This window comes from Sus scrofa, chromosome 3, assembly GCF_054392235.1.
Source record: "Sus scrofa isolate SSC_HxYL_T2T_F1_AM1 chromosome 3, Sscrofa_HxYL_maternal_Yorkshire_Landrace_v2.0, whole genome shotgun sequence".
NCBI classification, from domain to species: Eukaryota; Metazoa; Chordata; class Mammalia; order Artiodactyla; family Suidae; genus Sus; species Sus scrofa.
In genome coordinates, this window is record NC_139385.1 from 86,076,685 (window position 1) to 86,089,801 (window position 13,117).

General features: G+C 41.7%; 1 protein-coding gene and 1 long non-coding RNA gene across 4 annotated transcripts in view; both read right to left on the reverse strand.

Annotated features, from left to right (window-relative positions):
• PLEK (pleckstrin) overlaps positions 1–2,258 on the reverse strand; it is a 28,685-nt gene extending 26,427 nt beyond the window's left edge. For both annotated transcript variants that reach the window (XR_014839679.1, XM_013996094.3), the window contains exon 1: positions 2,150–2,258. Coding sequence is in view for 1 of the 2 variants with exons in the window: in XM_013996094.3 (XP_013851548.1) it covers positions 2,150–2,191 (42 nt within the window). In the remaining variant the exon portion in view is untranslated. The remainder of the gene's footprint in view (positions 1–2,149) is intronic.
• A 5,173-nt stretch (positions 2,259–7,431) lies between these two features.
• On the reverse strand, positions 7,432–11,675 carry LOC146404746 (uncharacterized). Of its 2 annotated transcripts, none has more exons than XR_014839680.1 (2): positions 11,508–11,675; positions 7,432–8,496 (listed from the first exon to the last, which is right to left on the reverse strand). It is a non-coding gene; the product is annotated as an uncharacterized LOC146404746 (long non-coding RNA). The 2 variants fall into 2 exon arrangements; XR_014839681.1 differs by having other exon boundaries at positions 7,432–8,270; positions 11,508–11,645.
• Between the last annotated feature and the right edge of the window lie 1,442 nt (positions 11,676–13,117).

Here is a 13,117-nt window from a genome sequence, read left to right on the forward strand (position 1 = left end):
AATAAACTTAGTCATCTCATAGTTTGTCAGAGAAAGATCTTCATAGGCCTTTCCTCACTATTAATTTGGAATCCAACCCAGGAGGCAGGGCAGATGCCTAACAGCATCTAGGAAGGACTCCCTATCTATTGAAAAGCATAGCATTACTGATACTAATAGTCATTGTCACTTATGTGGCAGAGATCTACTGTACGCTAGTTTCCTGACACAGAATTTTGAACCCATGTACATGGAGTATCTGAAAAGAACATAACCTCTAAAGAAGTTAAGAACCTTAGCACCTTACTGGGAAATTCTGACTTCAGTTTAGCAGCTGACAAAGGGAATCGAGCATTTCTTTGTAATAACTAAGTAGAGAATCTTAATACATTATGACAAAGAATGTTCCAGAGGTCCCAGAGAAAAATACAAAAATTATAATTGTAATTTAATTGTAAACATGAAAATTAGGGAAGATAGAAATTGTAGAAAAATCAGTATGAAATTTCGTTGCTCTTTTCTAGGTGCATTTTCAAGACTGACTTTGACAGGCCATGATCTGAGGAAATGACCATTACTGACTAAAAATTCATTATTAATTTAAGACCATATGCTTGACAACCCTAACTCTTTCATCCTCATGCTCTAGTAGGGTCACTTATTAGAGATTTAGTCTTTTATTTCTTTGTAATTTATAGAGTTTAAAACATAGGTATACAAACTTAATAACAGCAATTTTCACCACAAAAATACTTAAATATTTTTTTAAATGAAATAAAAAAACCTTTGCAGAAAATATTTCTATTCACCTGCTCTTCTCAGGATACTAGCCTAAGCAATCAGGCAAGAAATGTCAACTAATTGGTGTTAATTATTATTGGTTCTCAGAGTATTAGCACTTTTTGCAAAGAATCGATATACTTCTCTGTATATATATGTGTGTGTTTTTTTCCAACAGATGTTTCAAAACATGGACAGCTAGAGAGAATATCAACTGAAGGCTCATTTATTCTCTGGCATCTACTTGTAACTCCCACAACCACAGACATCCTACAAACCTTCACTTAGACTGAATTTGCTTTCAGACAGAGCTCAGGGCTAAGGGCCAGGGACTGGGTTTCTGATCCCAACTCTGTTACCACCATGTGACCTTGAGTAGTCACCTGGCTTCTGGGATTCAGCTTACTCTTCTGGAGAGGAGGGAACGAGGTCAGATGGTCTAAAGTCCCCTCCAGCATGAAATCAAAACTGAATCAGGCAGCAATGTATGCAGTTTAAGCCCCTCTTAGTAGAACATTTCCAACTGAAATGTTCAACCATACAAGGCCTGAACAGAGTCCATTATGTACTTATTAAATTAAAAAGCTGGGCTTCCGAAGGAAAGTACTGAATTCAGTTGCCTTCTAACACCCTGAGCTAACTTGGGTCAGAATGAGTTACATGTTCAAATAGGTGTTGCCCACAGGAGCCAACAAGCCCTGTGTGTGAACTCACCCTGTGTGTGTCACAGTGCATACACCCACTCTCAGAAGAAAAACTTCAAGTGAAAACAAAGTTTAGTTTCCTACACCACATCAGTGAGACAAAGCATTTTTGAGTACTCTCATGTTTCTATTTTCTAATCTTTAAACTGGGGCACCTGCCTACCAGCTTAATAGCACATTATACAAATTCACCAAGAACTGTGAACAAAGAGATTTCAGTCCAATCAAAAAAAAAAAAAAGATAAATAAGCTACAATTACTGCATCATGCTATCAGGTCATCTTTAATCATTCTCTTCTTCCTCCTTCAAAAAAAAAGGGAAGGAGAATTTAAATAACAAATGAATAGTCTCCCCCAGGAACCTCTATAGCAGAAGAGTTCGAGTCTTCTAGTATAACACACTTGCATGACTCGGGAAGGATTTTGCTCAGGCCCTTATCGTCCAGACCCCGCCATCTGAAATTCTCAGTCCCTCCAAGTCAAGCTATGCTGACACCCGAGCTGAATTAGTTCACCTTTAAGAACGAGAAGGCAGTGGAACACTCCCCAATATGCCAACCTTCTACATACCGTGATGCTGTCCTGTTTCAGCCCAATAGGTTCAGACGGTGGAGAATGCAAAGCTGGACTCCAGTTCCCTCCAGCCCTATCTCCAGGGACACCCCTGTAGGTGGCATTTTGCTTACCTTCTTCACAAGGTAGCCCTCCCTGATCCGCTTTGGCTCCATGTCAGATGGGCACACAGATGGCCTGGTCCCCTCTCAGCCAAGTCGTCTCAGAAGCTCACCGTCCTCTGAAAGCTGGGGCCGTTGTGGGCTGCTTTTCTAGAGCGAGGTCCCTTTCACAATTTCCCGTCTGCTGGGGATCTTGTGATCACGCCCTCTTCCCCTCACCGGGGTGGAAGATGAGAATAAGGAACTGCAGCATGAAATGGCCCATTCTTTGCTAATGTTGGAGATGTATCAGAAATACAGTTGGGTTTCACATTTTAGCCAAGGTAGCTGCTAATTACCGTAAAGAAAATCATTCATCTAAAGAAAAACAAAATGGTAAAAGAAAGAGGAAAATGAACAAGAAAACCCTACCAGTGGAAACTGTCCTAGCTTAGGAATTATTCCTGAGAGCCTTGATAAAAATACCAAGAAATTCACAGCTGTCTGCTTAGCATAACAAAGACAACCACTATTAAGTGAAGGGCTACTTCTGCCCCAGGTTTTGGCCTATGTGTGTTTCAGCCTAATTCTTCTAACACGGTTCTTAGGAGGAACCCATAGGGGAAAGTATATTGTTGTCTCTGTCTTAGAGGAGGAAACCCCTGCTCAGAGATGAAGGCAGTTGTCCCAAAGAGACATAGCAGGTAAGAGGCAGAAGCAGAGGGACAGGGAACTAGGGAGTGGGGTGCTGCTGCTTCCCACAGAGCCTGAGATCTGTGTGTCACACAGAACACCGATTCCACTGTGAAAAGAAGTCCATAGTCAAACATGTGGGAGAGACCGCATATTCCAGGCCCAGTTTGGTGGCTCCCCTTTAGATGAACAAATTAAAGACCCTCTCAAAGTACTACTGCCAAAAAACCCTACAGAAATGTGTTTTCCAAATGTATTTGACCCCAGAATTCTTTTTTGAGCAATTTCTGTTAACCTCCTTGTTATGAATTGAATGGGTTTCTTCTGTCCCCCCAAAAAATAACTCCTGACACCCAGCACCTTAGAACGCGACCTTATTCAGCATCAGTGTTATTGCAGATGCAATTCATGAAGATAAGGTCATCCTGGAGTAGGTGGGCCCTTAATCCAATATAACTAGTGTTCTTAGAAGGAAAGGAGTGACACACAGAGAAGGCAGTCATGTGACAGCAGAGGCAGAGATCAGAGGGATATCTCTATGTGGCAAGGACTGCCAAGGATTGCCTAGAACAGCAGTCAGAGAGAGCAGGGCCCTGCCAGCACCTTAATTTCAGACTTCCAACCAGAACTATGAGACAATACATTTCTGTCGTCACCCTCTTTGTGATCCTTGTCTTTGTTTTGTTTTGCTTTGTTTTTGCCTTTTTAGGGCTGAACCTGCTGCATATGGAAGGGGGAGGAGCGGAAGAATCAACATTTGATGGCACCTGAGCAAAATAGAAGCAAATAAAAGGATGACTTGCCATGTGGGCACTGAAACAAGTATTTTGCTACACTGATGTTTGTACAGCCAACAGCAACCATTCACAGACTTACCAAGTCTAACTTCATAGCTAAACGTATCCCTTTTTGTTTAATTAATCTAGTGACTTCTAATGTATGTTTGCTTCCTTTGTCCTAATATGGCCAGAAGTCTTAACGAATCCTTATTCTGAAATTATCATATCTCTTTGATGCCTACAGTGTAAAAAGCATCCCCTGCGCTTTCAAGAAACATGTATTGAATGCTTACCATGTGCCAGGCCCTGGACTGGGTAAAAACGTCTTCCGAAATTTGTTAATCAGCTGGACGTTACCGTAGATGGATTAGACGCTGCGGCTCCTGACGGCGGTCATCATGCCTGCTTAGCGACCCCTAGTGGTAAGCAAAGGGAACTGTCTGAAGCAAGGACATGAGGACTTCCTTTTCTTTACCAGAGTCTGAGCAAATGCTTTTCGGCTCTGGTAGATTGTTTGTATTCCTACATCAGATCATTAGAGTCTCTTCCAATATCTTTTTTATGTCTACGTGTCTAAGCTTACTTTAAAAAAATCTCTTTCTGTCCTCCTTTTAATTCCCTCCCACTGGATCAATACCTTGGAAACATTTTTATATAGTAGATTTTATTGGTGTAAAGAAAATTCAAGACTTTGGAATAAGCAAAAAAGATTACTGTGTTTCTCCAGTGGAAAATGAGCCATAATTTATGGCACACCTTTCAAAGTTATCTGTCTCTATGGAGTTTGTGCTTTTCCTTGTATTTGAACTATTTTACCAGTATCTAAATTGTGGATAACTGATAGCAATGCAAATAATTCTTGTCTATGAACATGCAAATAAATCCTGTCTGATGGAGCTTCAAAAGACTCCACGCCATTCCATGACCCCACCACACCACCACCACCAAGGAAAAAGCCAGGCTTTTGTCCATTTGTAAATTGATTTTAACATTCTTTTACTCCATATGAATTTATCTTTGACTTCTCCTTTGAACCACTTGTGACATCTGGCTGATTCCCTCTTTAATTTGTGAGCTTTAGCTCATATTGTTTATATGTGATATAATATATTGTTATATGTGAATCATGATTTTCTTTTGAAACTATTTTATTTATTTATTTATTTATCTTTTTAGGCCTGCATCCATGGCATCTGGAAGTTCCCAGGCTAGGGATCAAATCAGAGCTACAGGTGCCAGCCTACCCCACAGCCACAGCAAAACTGGATCCAAACCACATCTGTGATCTACACAGCAGCTTGAAGCAACTCCAGATTAACCCACAGAGTGATGCCAGGGATCGAACCCACATCCTCATGGAGACTATGGCAGGTTCTTAACCTGCTGGGCCACAATGGGTACTCCTGTTTCTAGTCTTTTAACACAAAACAATGGTGAATCAAAATTTTTCTCTACTTCCTTGGAGTTCCCTGGTGGCTCAGGGGTTAAGGATCCAGGGTTGTCACTGCTATGGCATGGGCTGGATCCCTACCCTGGGAGAGACAGAGAGTCACTCGCTTGAGATAAAATTTTCTCTATTTCCTTGAAATGGGCTTGAAAGATATAAACAGGAACAGTACATATCTGAACCGTAACACTGAAATAGATTGATCCTTCTCTTAAAGGACAATAAGCAAACAAAAAAATCAGTGCCTGTGAAGATGTGTTGGCTCCAACCCTAGCATGTTCCTAAAGGAGGTAAACCCAGTAAGGTACAATCACAGGCACCTGTTCTTTTTCTCAATCCTCCCCTCTGACAATTAGTTCCGTCTGGGCCCCTTGGATGGAATCTCAGGCAGATTCCACATATTTCCCAAGAATTCTTAGCTTTAAAAACGAACAATCCCAGAGTTCCCGTTGTGACACAGACTACGAACCATGAGGTTGAGGGTTTGATCCCTGGCCTTGCTCAGTGGGTTAAGGATCCAGCGTTGCTGTGAGCTGTGGCGTAGGTCGCAAATGCGGCTCGGATCCCGAGTTGCTGTGGCTGTGGTGTGGGCCAGCGGCTATAGCTCTGATTGGACCCCTAACCTGGGAACTTCCATATGCCACGGGTGCAGCCCTAAAAAAAAAAGACAAAAATAAATAAATAAAATTAGGTTGTGGTGATGGTTATACAACTGTATATATAATATAATTCAATGAATTAAAAAAAAGAACAATCCAAATTGGTCTAATAATCATACTAACTGTAGTCCAGTGCGATATACAACACTCTAAATATTTTTGTTTAGCTTAGTGTTTCCTCACCTCTAATTTAAAGCCTGGAGTGAAGAGGGGAAGGTCTGATCCGCTTCTTCACTGTGTCCTAGCTCCTTCTCCAACCCTATTTGCTAGATCAGGTGTTCTGGACTCTCTGGGATTTAAGGGGGAGGTAGATACAGTGAAAGATACATCATCAGGCCTGTTGCTGGGTCAAACATCTGGAACAGCTGCACATGCTCCTGTGCTTAGGGGAAAGGGAGAGTCTATTAGGCGCTGTGCCTTAATTCCTCATTTTTGTACATCATTGAAATTCAATTTGAAAAATTCTGCTTTTCATGATAACCCTTAGGTTTCATGAAAGATACCCTACAGTGCAGACTCCTTTCAAATAGACTCATCATGAGTAGCCCCAGTCATTCAGAGGCCCGGAGCCCATTGAGGTCAGCCCTGGACTGGGTTCTGGCCAACTGGCACAGCCGCCAACTGGCACTGGAGCCCCTGCTTAGCAGACACACTATGCTTATTACACTTACTCATCCCAGAAAGGACCATTGATCATTCGAAGAAAAGCATCCAGGAATTCCCACTGTGGCAGAGTGAGTTAAGGATCTCTGCAGTGGCTCAGGTTCAGTCCCCAGCTCTGTGCAGTGGATTAAGGATCCAACATTGGTATAGGTCACAGCTGCAGCTGGGATTCCATCCTTGGCCTGGGAACTTCCATATACCATGAATTCGACCATAAAAAGAAAAAAAAAATACAACTCCTTTGTCTCAGCAATCGAGATTTCCACCCCCCCCCCAAGGAAATATATTTGTTACGGGGAAATATAGCCATGAATATGTTCTTTGCAGGATGGCTCATAATAGAGTTGGTCCTCCATATTCACAGGTTCCAAATCTAAGAATTGAACCAATAGCAGATAGAAAATATCCAGAAAAAAATTCCAAAAATTCCCAAAAGTAAAACTTGAATTTGTTGAGCATTGGCAAGTATTTGCATAACATTTGCATTGTATTAGGTATTATAATACCTAATTATAATAATTATCTAGTGACGATTTAAAGTATACAGGCAAATCTGCACAGGTTACATGCAAATACTACATCACTTTATATAGGGGACTTGAACTTCTGCCACTTTTGGCATCTGAGCAGGGTTCTGGAAACGATTCTCTATGGCTACCAAGGAAAAACTGTAGTGAGAAGTTGGGGGAACTCTAAATATGCAAGAATAAAAAGTTGGTTAAAAGAATTTTGAAGCATTGGAGTTCCCATCGTGGTGCAGCGGAATGAATCAACCAGGAACCATGAGGTTGCAGGTTCGAACACTGGCCTCGCTCAGTGGGTTAAGGATCTGGCGTTGCCGTGAGCTGTGGTGCAGGTCACAAATGTGGCTTGGATCTCTCATTGCTGTGGCTGTGGCTGTGGCATAAGCCAGCAGCTGTAGCTCCAATTAGACCCCCTAGCCTGGGACTCTCCATATGCCACACCATGGGTGTGGCCCTAAAAAGACCAAAAAAAAAAAGAATTTTGAAGCATGTATAGACTGGAAAAAGGCATTCAATTGAAATAAACAGAAAAAATCAGGACATGAACCAGTTTGAAATTTTTGTGCGAATTTTTGCACATCAAACTTGGAACTTTTATTAGGCTGAAAGGGTGTTGAGTCCTGTGATGATGTAGGCGCCGTGGAGTCACCTGCCAAGTGTTTGATAAGGGCATGTTTAATCACTCCATAAAATTTCAATAGTAACAGGTACAGCGTGCAGGAGATTTTAGGTTATAGCTTTGATGTCCAATTCACAGATAAATAGCATTAGCAAAGGCTAAAATGTAGCTGAAGCTACACCAAAGGGTCCAGAAGACTAAGCACAGCTTTCCTGGCACTCTGACCCACCAGCATTTCTGCTAGCAGCAGCACCCTCTGCAAGTGGGCTCTGCAGGTGAGGGATGTGTTCTCTGCAGACCTCAGCATCCTGGGCATCAGGCATCCACAGGCTGGATGCGGCAGGCCTCAGCAGGCAATGCCTGCTGATTCAAGGTCAGCATATGCAGTGGGAAAGAAAGGCAAGAAGAGCCAAAGGGGAAAACCCAGGATGACTGACAGCGCTGTTCATGAGCCCATGTGAATCATCTCCTGAAGAATTTCCAAAATACACAGGAGGCCAGCAAAGGGAGCTAGAGCTCCCAGCGCAGAAGGTATGTGCAGAGTCTGAGAAATACCATGTGCAACTGTTGTTGTGGTAGCTAGGTTTTCCCCAGACTCCCAGGGCTGGCACTACACAAGTTCTATATCCGCATCATGGTCACTGAGGGTGTCTTCGATCTTCGACTTGTTCAGGCAAGTTCTTTCCTAAAATGGGCTTCTGTAGATACAGCTTCTTGGAGTTCCAGTTGTCATCCATCCTTCTTACATTTCCTGCCCACGTCCAGATGAGCTGAGTGGCATTAAGTGTAGCTGAGGTCACTGAGGAGGTTTTTAAATCAGCTATTTTAAAAGTTACTGACATCATCAGCTCAGAGCTCTTATTCCAATGTCTTGCTGATGACCGCCTGACCGTGCGGGTCAACGGTGGGAACCAGAGCTGAATGGGTGCCGGGATCAGGGTGCGCTCTCATGCCCTCTAGCAGTGAACCTCCGACAGAAGATGGAGGAAACCATTTCTCAAAAGAATTTAAAGCAAATGAAATATCAGATCGTGATTCAGTTCTGCAAAAATTTGACACTTCAGAAATAACAAGTATATAGTTCATTCTGATTGAAACGGACTTCCCATTTCTTTAAAAGATACCTTATTTTCATTTACAGGGAAAAAGTTAGAATTGGGTTTATTTAAATATGTAACAAATAACTCTGGGAAGGGAAATTGGACCAGATAGCATCTAAATTCCTTTCCAAACACCTAGATTCTGTGATTCTATGAAAGGAATAGGATTCACTCACATCTGCTCTGTTTGTTGACAGTTTGCTTTTTCAAGCCCCCAGTTTCTAGGATGTTAAGACCAAGAACAAAAGAGAAGTAGTTCACCTCTTCTTCGGAAGAACAGATGTCAGTGCATCTAAGGCTTATGTTAATCTTCCAGATACTCTCAGCCATTTTTAAAATGACAAGCTTCTTAGCACTTGGATCAACATGACTCCATAATAATAATGATGATAATGATATAATGAGCTAAGATGAACTGAGGGCTTACTATGTTTTGGCGTTGCGCTAAAGCCTTCATTTATTTTAAAGTTATTTAATCTCCCCAGACTAACAAGGCAGCTCTCATTATCCCTGACTTAACAGTCAAAGCAGCAGGCACAGGAAGAGAAATGACTTGCCCAAGAGTCTAGAGAAGATTATACTTAGTGAAGTAAGTGAGACAGAGAAAGACACATATCATGATATTGCTTATTGTGGAATCTAAAAAAAAAAAAATACAAATGAATTTATTTACAGAACAGAAATAGACTCACAGACATAGAAAAGAAACATGGTTGCCAGAGGGCAAAGGGCGGGGAGGGATAAATTAGGAGTTTGGGATGAACAGATACGTACTACTATATATAAGATAGATAAACAACAAGGACCTACTTATAATCAGGGAAATATAGTCAATATCTAGTAATAACCTATGATGGAAAATAATTTGAAAAAGAATATATGTGCATATATAATTGAATCACTTTGCTGTACACTGAAACAGAGTAAATCAACTATACTTCAATAAAAAAAATATTTGAAGGACAAACTTTCATCAAAATAAATGAGAACACTGAGAAAATAAATAAATAAGGAGTTCCTGTTGTGGTTCTGTGGGTTAAGAATCCGGCATTGCTGCAAGCCGCAGTGTAAATCACAGATGCAGCTTGGATTTGGCATTGCTGTGGCTGTGCTGTAGGCTGGCAGCTGCAGCTCTGATTCAGCCCCTAGCCTGGGAACTTCCAAATGCTGCAGGTGCAGCCTTAAAAAGAAAAAAAAAAAAACTCTCAGCAAATCTGAAGTAAGGAAATAAACACTCACCTTCAAAAAGGTGTTAAAACAAAAGCAGTTATATATAAAACTCTTATTCCAGAAATAAAACTTGAAAAGGTACATGCACACATATATAAAATCTCAAATGAATATCCATCCATTAAATAATCTTCCATTTAAGTCATCTTTCATCACAGTGCTTAAGATAAAAGTCGAGCAGTAAAAATTTGAGCTTATAGTCTGTGGCAAAGGCCTAAAGTATGTATGTACTAGGTGGCCAGTTAAGAGCAGATATAGACTCTCTGAAAGAATAGCAAATTGTTATTCAATAAATCGAAGTGGTTATAGCCATACAGAAAAAAATTAGATATATTTAGATTCTAATCTCACACCTCATATCAAAATAAATGAAAAATAGGAGTTCCCGGTGTTGTGCAAAGGGATCATCAGCATCTTGGGAACACAGGTTCGATCCCCAGCCCAGCACAGTAGGTTAAGGATCTGGCATTGCTACAGCTGTGACTTAGGTTGAAACTGTGGCTCTGATCAGATCCCTGGCCCAGGAACTCCATTCACCAAGGGGCGGCCAAAAAGAAAAAATAAATAAATTTAATGTTTAAAGTGATATCAGGAAAGTCCTGTCAGAAAACTGAGATAAGAGTTCCTGCTGTAGCCCAAAGTGATCGTGGGCATCTCGGGAGCCCCGGGGTGCAGGTTCGTTCCCCAGCCTGGCACACTGGGTTTAAGGATCTGGCGTTGCCAAAGCTGCGGCTTAGGCGTTTGGTTCACAACTAAGGCTCATATTTGATCCTTGGCCTAAGAACTCCATATGCCTCAGGGCAGCCAAAAAAGAAAAGGGGAAAAAAAAAAAAGAAAACTGAGATAAAACTATTCTTCTAATCCCAAAGTGGTCATGCCATAAGAGATTGATAGATTAAATTACATACAAGCTAAAAAAATATTATTTGGGAGAAAATACCACAAAGCAAAAAGACAAATGTCAAATTTTAAAAAGGCAAAAGATATTTCCTTGATGTACTAAAAATTCACAGAAAGAAATAAGGTCAAGACAATAGAACATGGGTGGAGAACATGAACAGGTCACAGGAAAAGGAGCTCAAATAATTCTTAAACTTATGAAGAATGTGTGAACCCATTCATAATAAAACAAATCACACACACACACACACACACGCACACACACACACCAGGATGAGGTGTGATTCTTTACATATCAGATGGCTCAGATTCAACTTAGATGGCCTCCTGTGTTGATGAAGGTGTAGGAAAATCAGCACATGACTGGTAGGACTGTAAAGAAGAGAAAACTTGGAAGTTCCCAGCTCGGCGGAAATGAAACTGACTAGCAAGCGTAAGGATGCAGTTTCGATCCCTGGCCTCGCTCAGTGGGTTAAGGATCCGGCGTTGCCATGAGCTGTGGTGTAGGTCACAGACACATCTCGGATCCGGCGTTGCTGTGGCTCTGGCGTAGGCCAGTGGCTGCAGCTCTGATTTGACCCCTAGCCTGGGAACCTCCATATGCTGCGGGTGTGACCCTAGAAAAGACAAAAAAGAAGGAGGAGGAAAAGGAGAAGAAGAAGAAGAAGGGCTAACTCCACAGAAGGAATTCGGTGATATTTATCAAAATTCCAAAAAGCACATATTCTTTGACCCAGCAAATCTGCTTCTGAGCAAAAATCCTATGGATGCACTTACCTGGGTGCAAATAACAAATCGGCAAGAATGCCTCTTGTAAAATGTAAAGTACCTTCCATTGCCCTCTAGTTCTCTCTTCTAATTGGTCATCAGGGCACTTAGCAATACCGTCCTTATGATGTACCAGTTTGTTTTGTCGCTCTCCCCCTCCAGACCGTGTGTGTGAGTAAAGGGTAAACAGCAGGTTGCTTGGGGAGCTGATCCTCGGTTTGCATTCTCTCAGGGCCACTTCCCTGCGTAAACATGGACTCTAACCTACTCTGTTTTTGTTATCTGTTTTGTTTACCCAGAGGGCAGCCGATGGGCACACAAGCCTTGGGCTGACATAACTGGAATCACATAAAGGGAACGAGGGCCCTAAAGTCTCTGTTCCAAGATGAATCATATACACATCCTGACCTTGTTCATGGAAACTATGTTTGCACTCCCTGCATGGGGTTGCTGGATCACTGATGATCCCAAAGATGCTTTGCACGCTGCTCTCCATGACCTGTTTCCAACTACAGAGTCAACTTAGCACTAGTCTCAGTCCCATTGAGTCCTGCCAGGTGGATGGCCAGTCTGAACCTGGAGCTGCTGCTAGTGGCAGGACAAAGTACCAAAAGGCAGGCTGCATGCCCAGCATCTAGGACAGGACCTGGCACATATTAAGAACTCTATAAATAATATTTGAATGATAAATGAATGGATGAATGAGTGTATTGCTAAGTGAAAAAGAGCAGGGTACACAGTGGTGACTTCGTTACATTACCATTTTGCCTAAAAAGTTAATATATTGCTTCCATCTGCACAGGCTAACTCTGGTCAAATACACAAGTAATTCACAACTTACAGATGAATATACCACTTCTGCATTTGGTAGTTACAAGATTTATTTGTGCCAAGAAGAAGATTCTTCTTGGAAAACAGTTGTTGGGCTGCTCTACCGTATATATAAATATGCAAATGATTAATCAAGGTGGCAGACCATGGGCAATAATGATTTTAAACTAGAAACTTATCAAAGCAGACACTGCTGGGAGAGTTCTGTTATCTGTTTCCAGAAGTATAATGTCCCAGATGTTCTGAGGGACACAGGCATGCCACACTGAGGGGAAAAAAAAGGCCCTAAACAGAGCTGGGAGTGCTATGCAGCAGATAAGAAGATATTAAGCAACATAGAAACATACCTGATCCCATCAGGATAGGTTGGAAAGTAATAAGTAATACACCTCAAGTCAAGTCTTCCCTGTGAAGTTGTGGGATTCCAATCAGTACGTTTGGAGGTGGGATGGTGAGACAAATAATGGATTTTTTAGGAGTTCCTGCTATGGCACAATGGGATCAGTGGCATCTCTGGAGAGCTGGGACACAGGTTGAATCCATGAATCCCTGGCCCAGCACAGTGCATTAAGGATCTGGCACAGGTGCAGCTGCAGCATAGGTCAGAACTGCAGCTGGTATCTGATCCCTGGCCAAGAACTCCATATGCTTCAGGGCAGCAAAAAAAGAAAAAAAGGGCGGGGGGGGGGGGCGAGTAAGGAATTTGTATCAAGCTTTCTGATCATAATTAGATAACAACAAACATTTCTATGTCATAACAACTAAAAATATATATATTGAAACAGGGA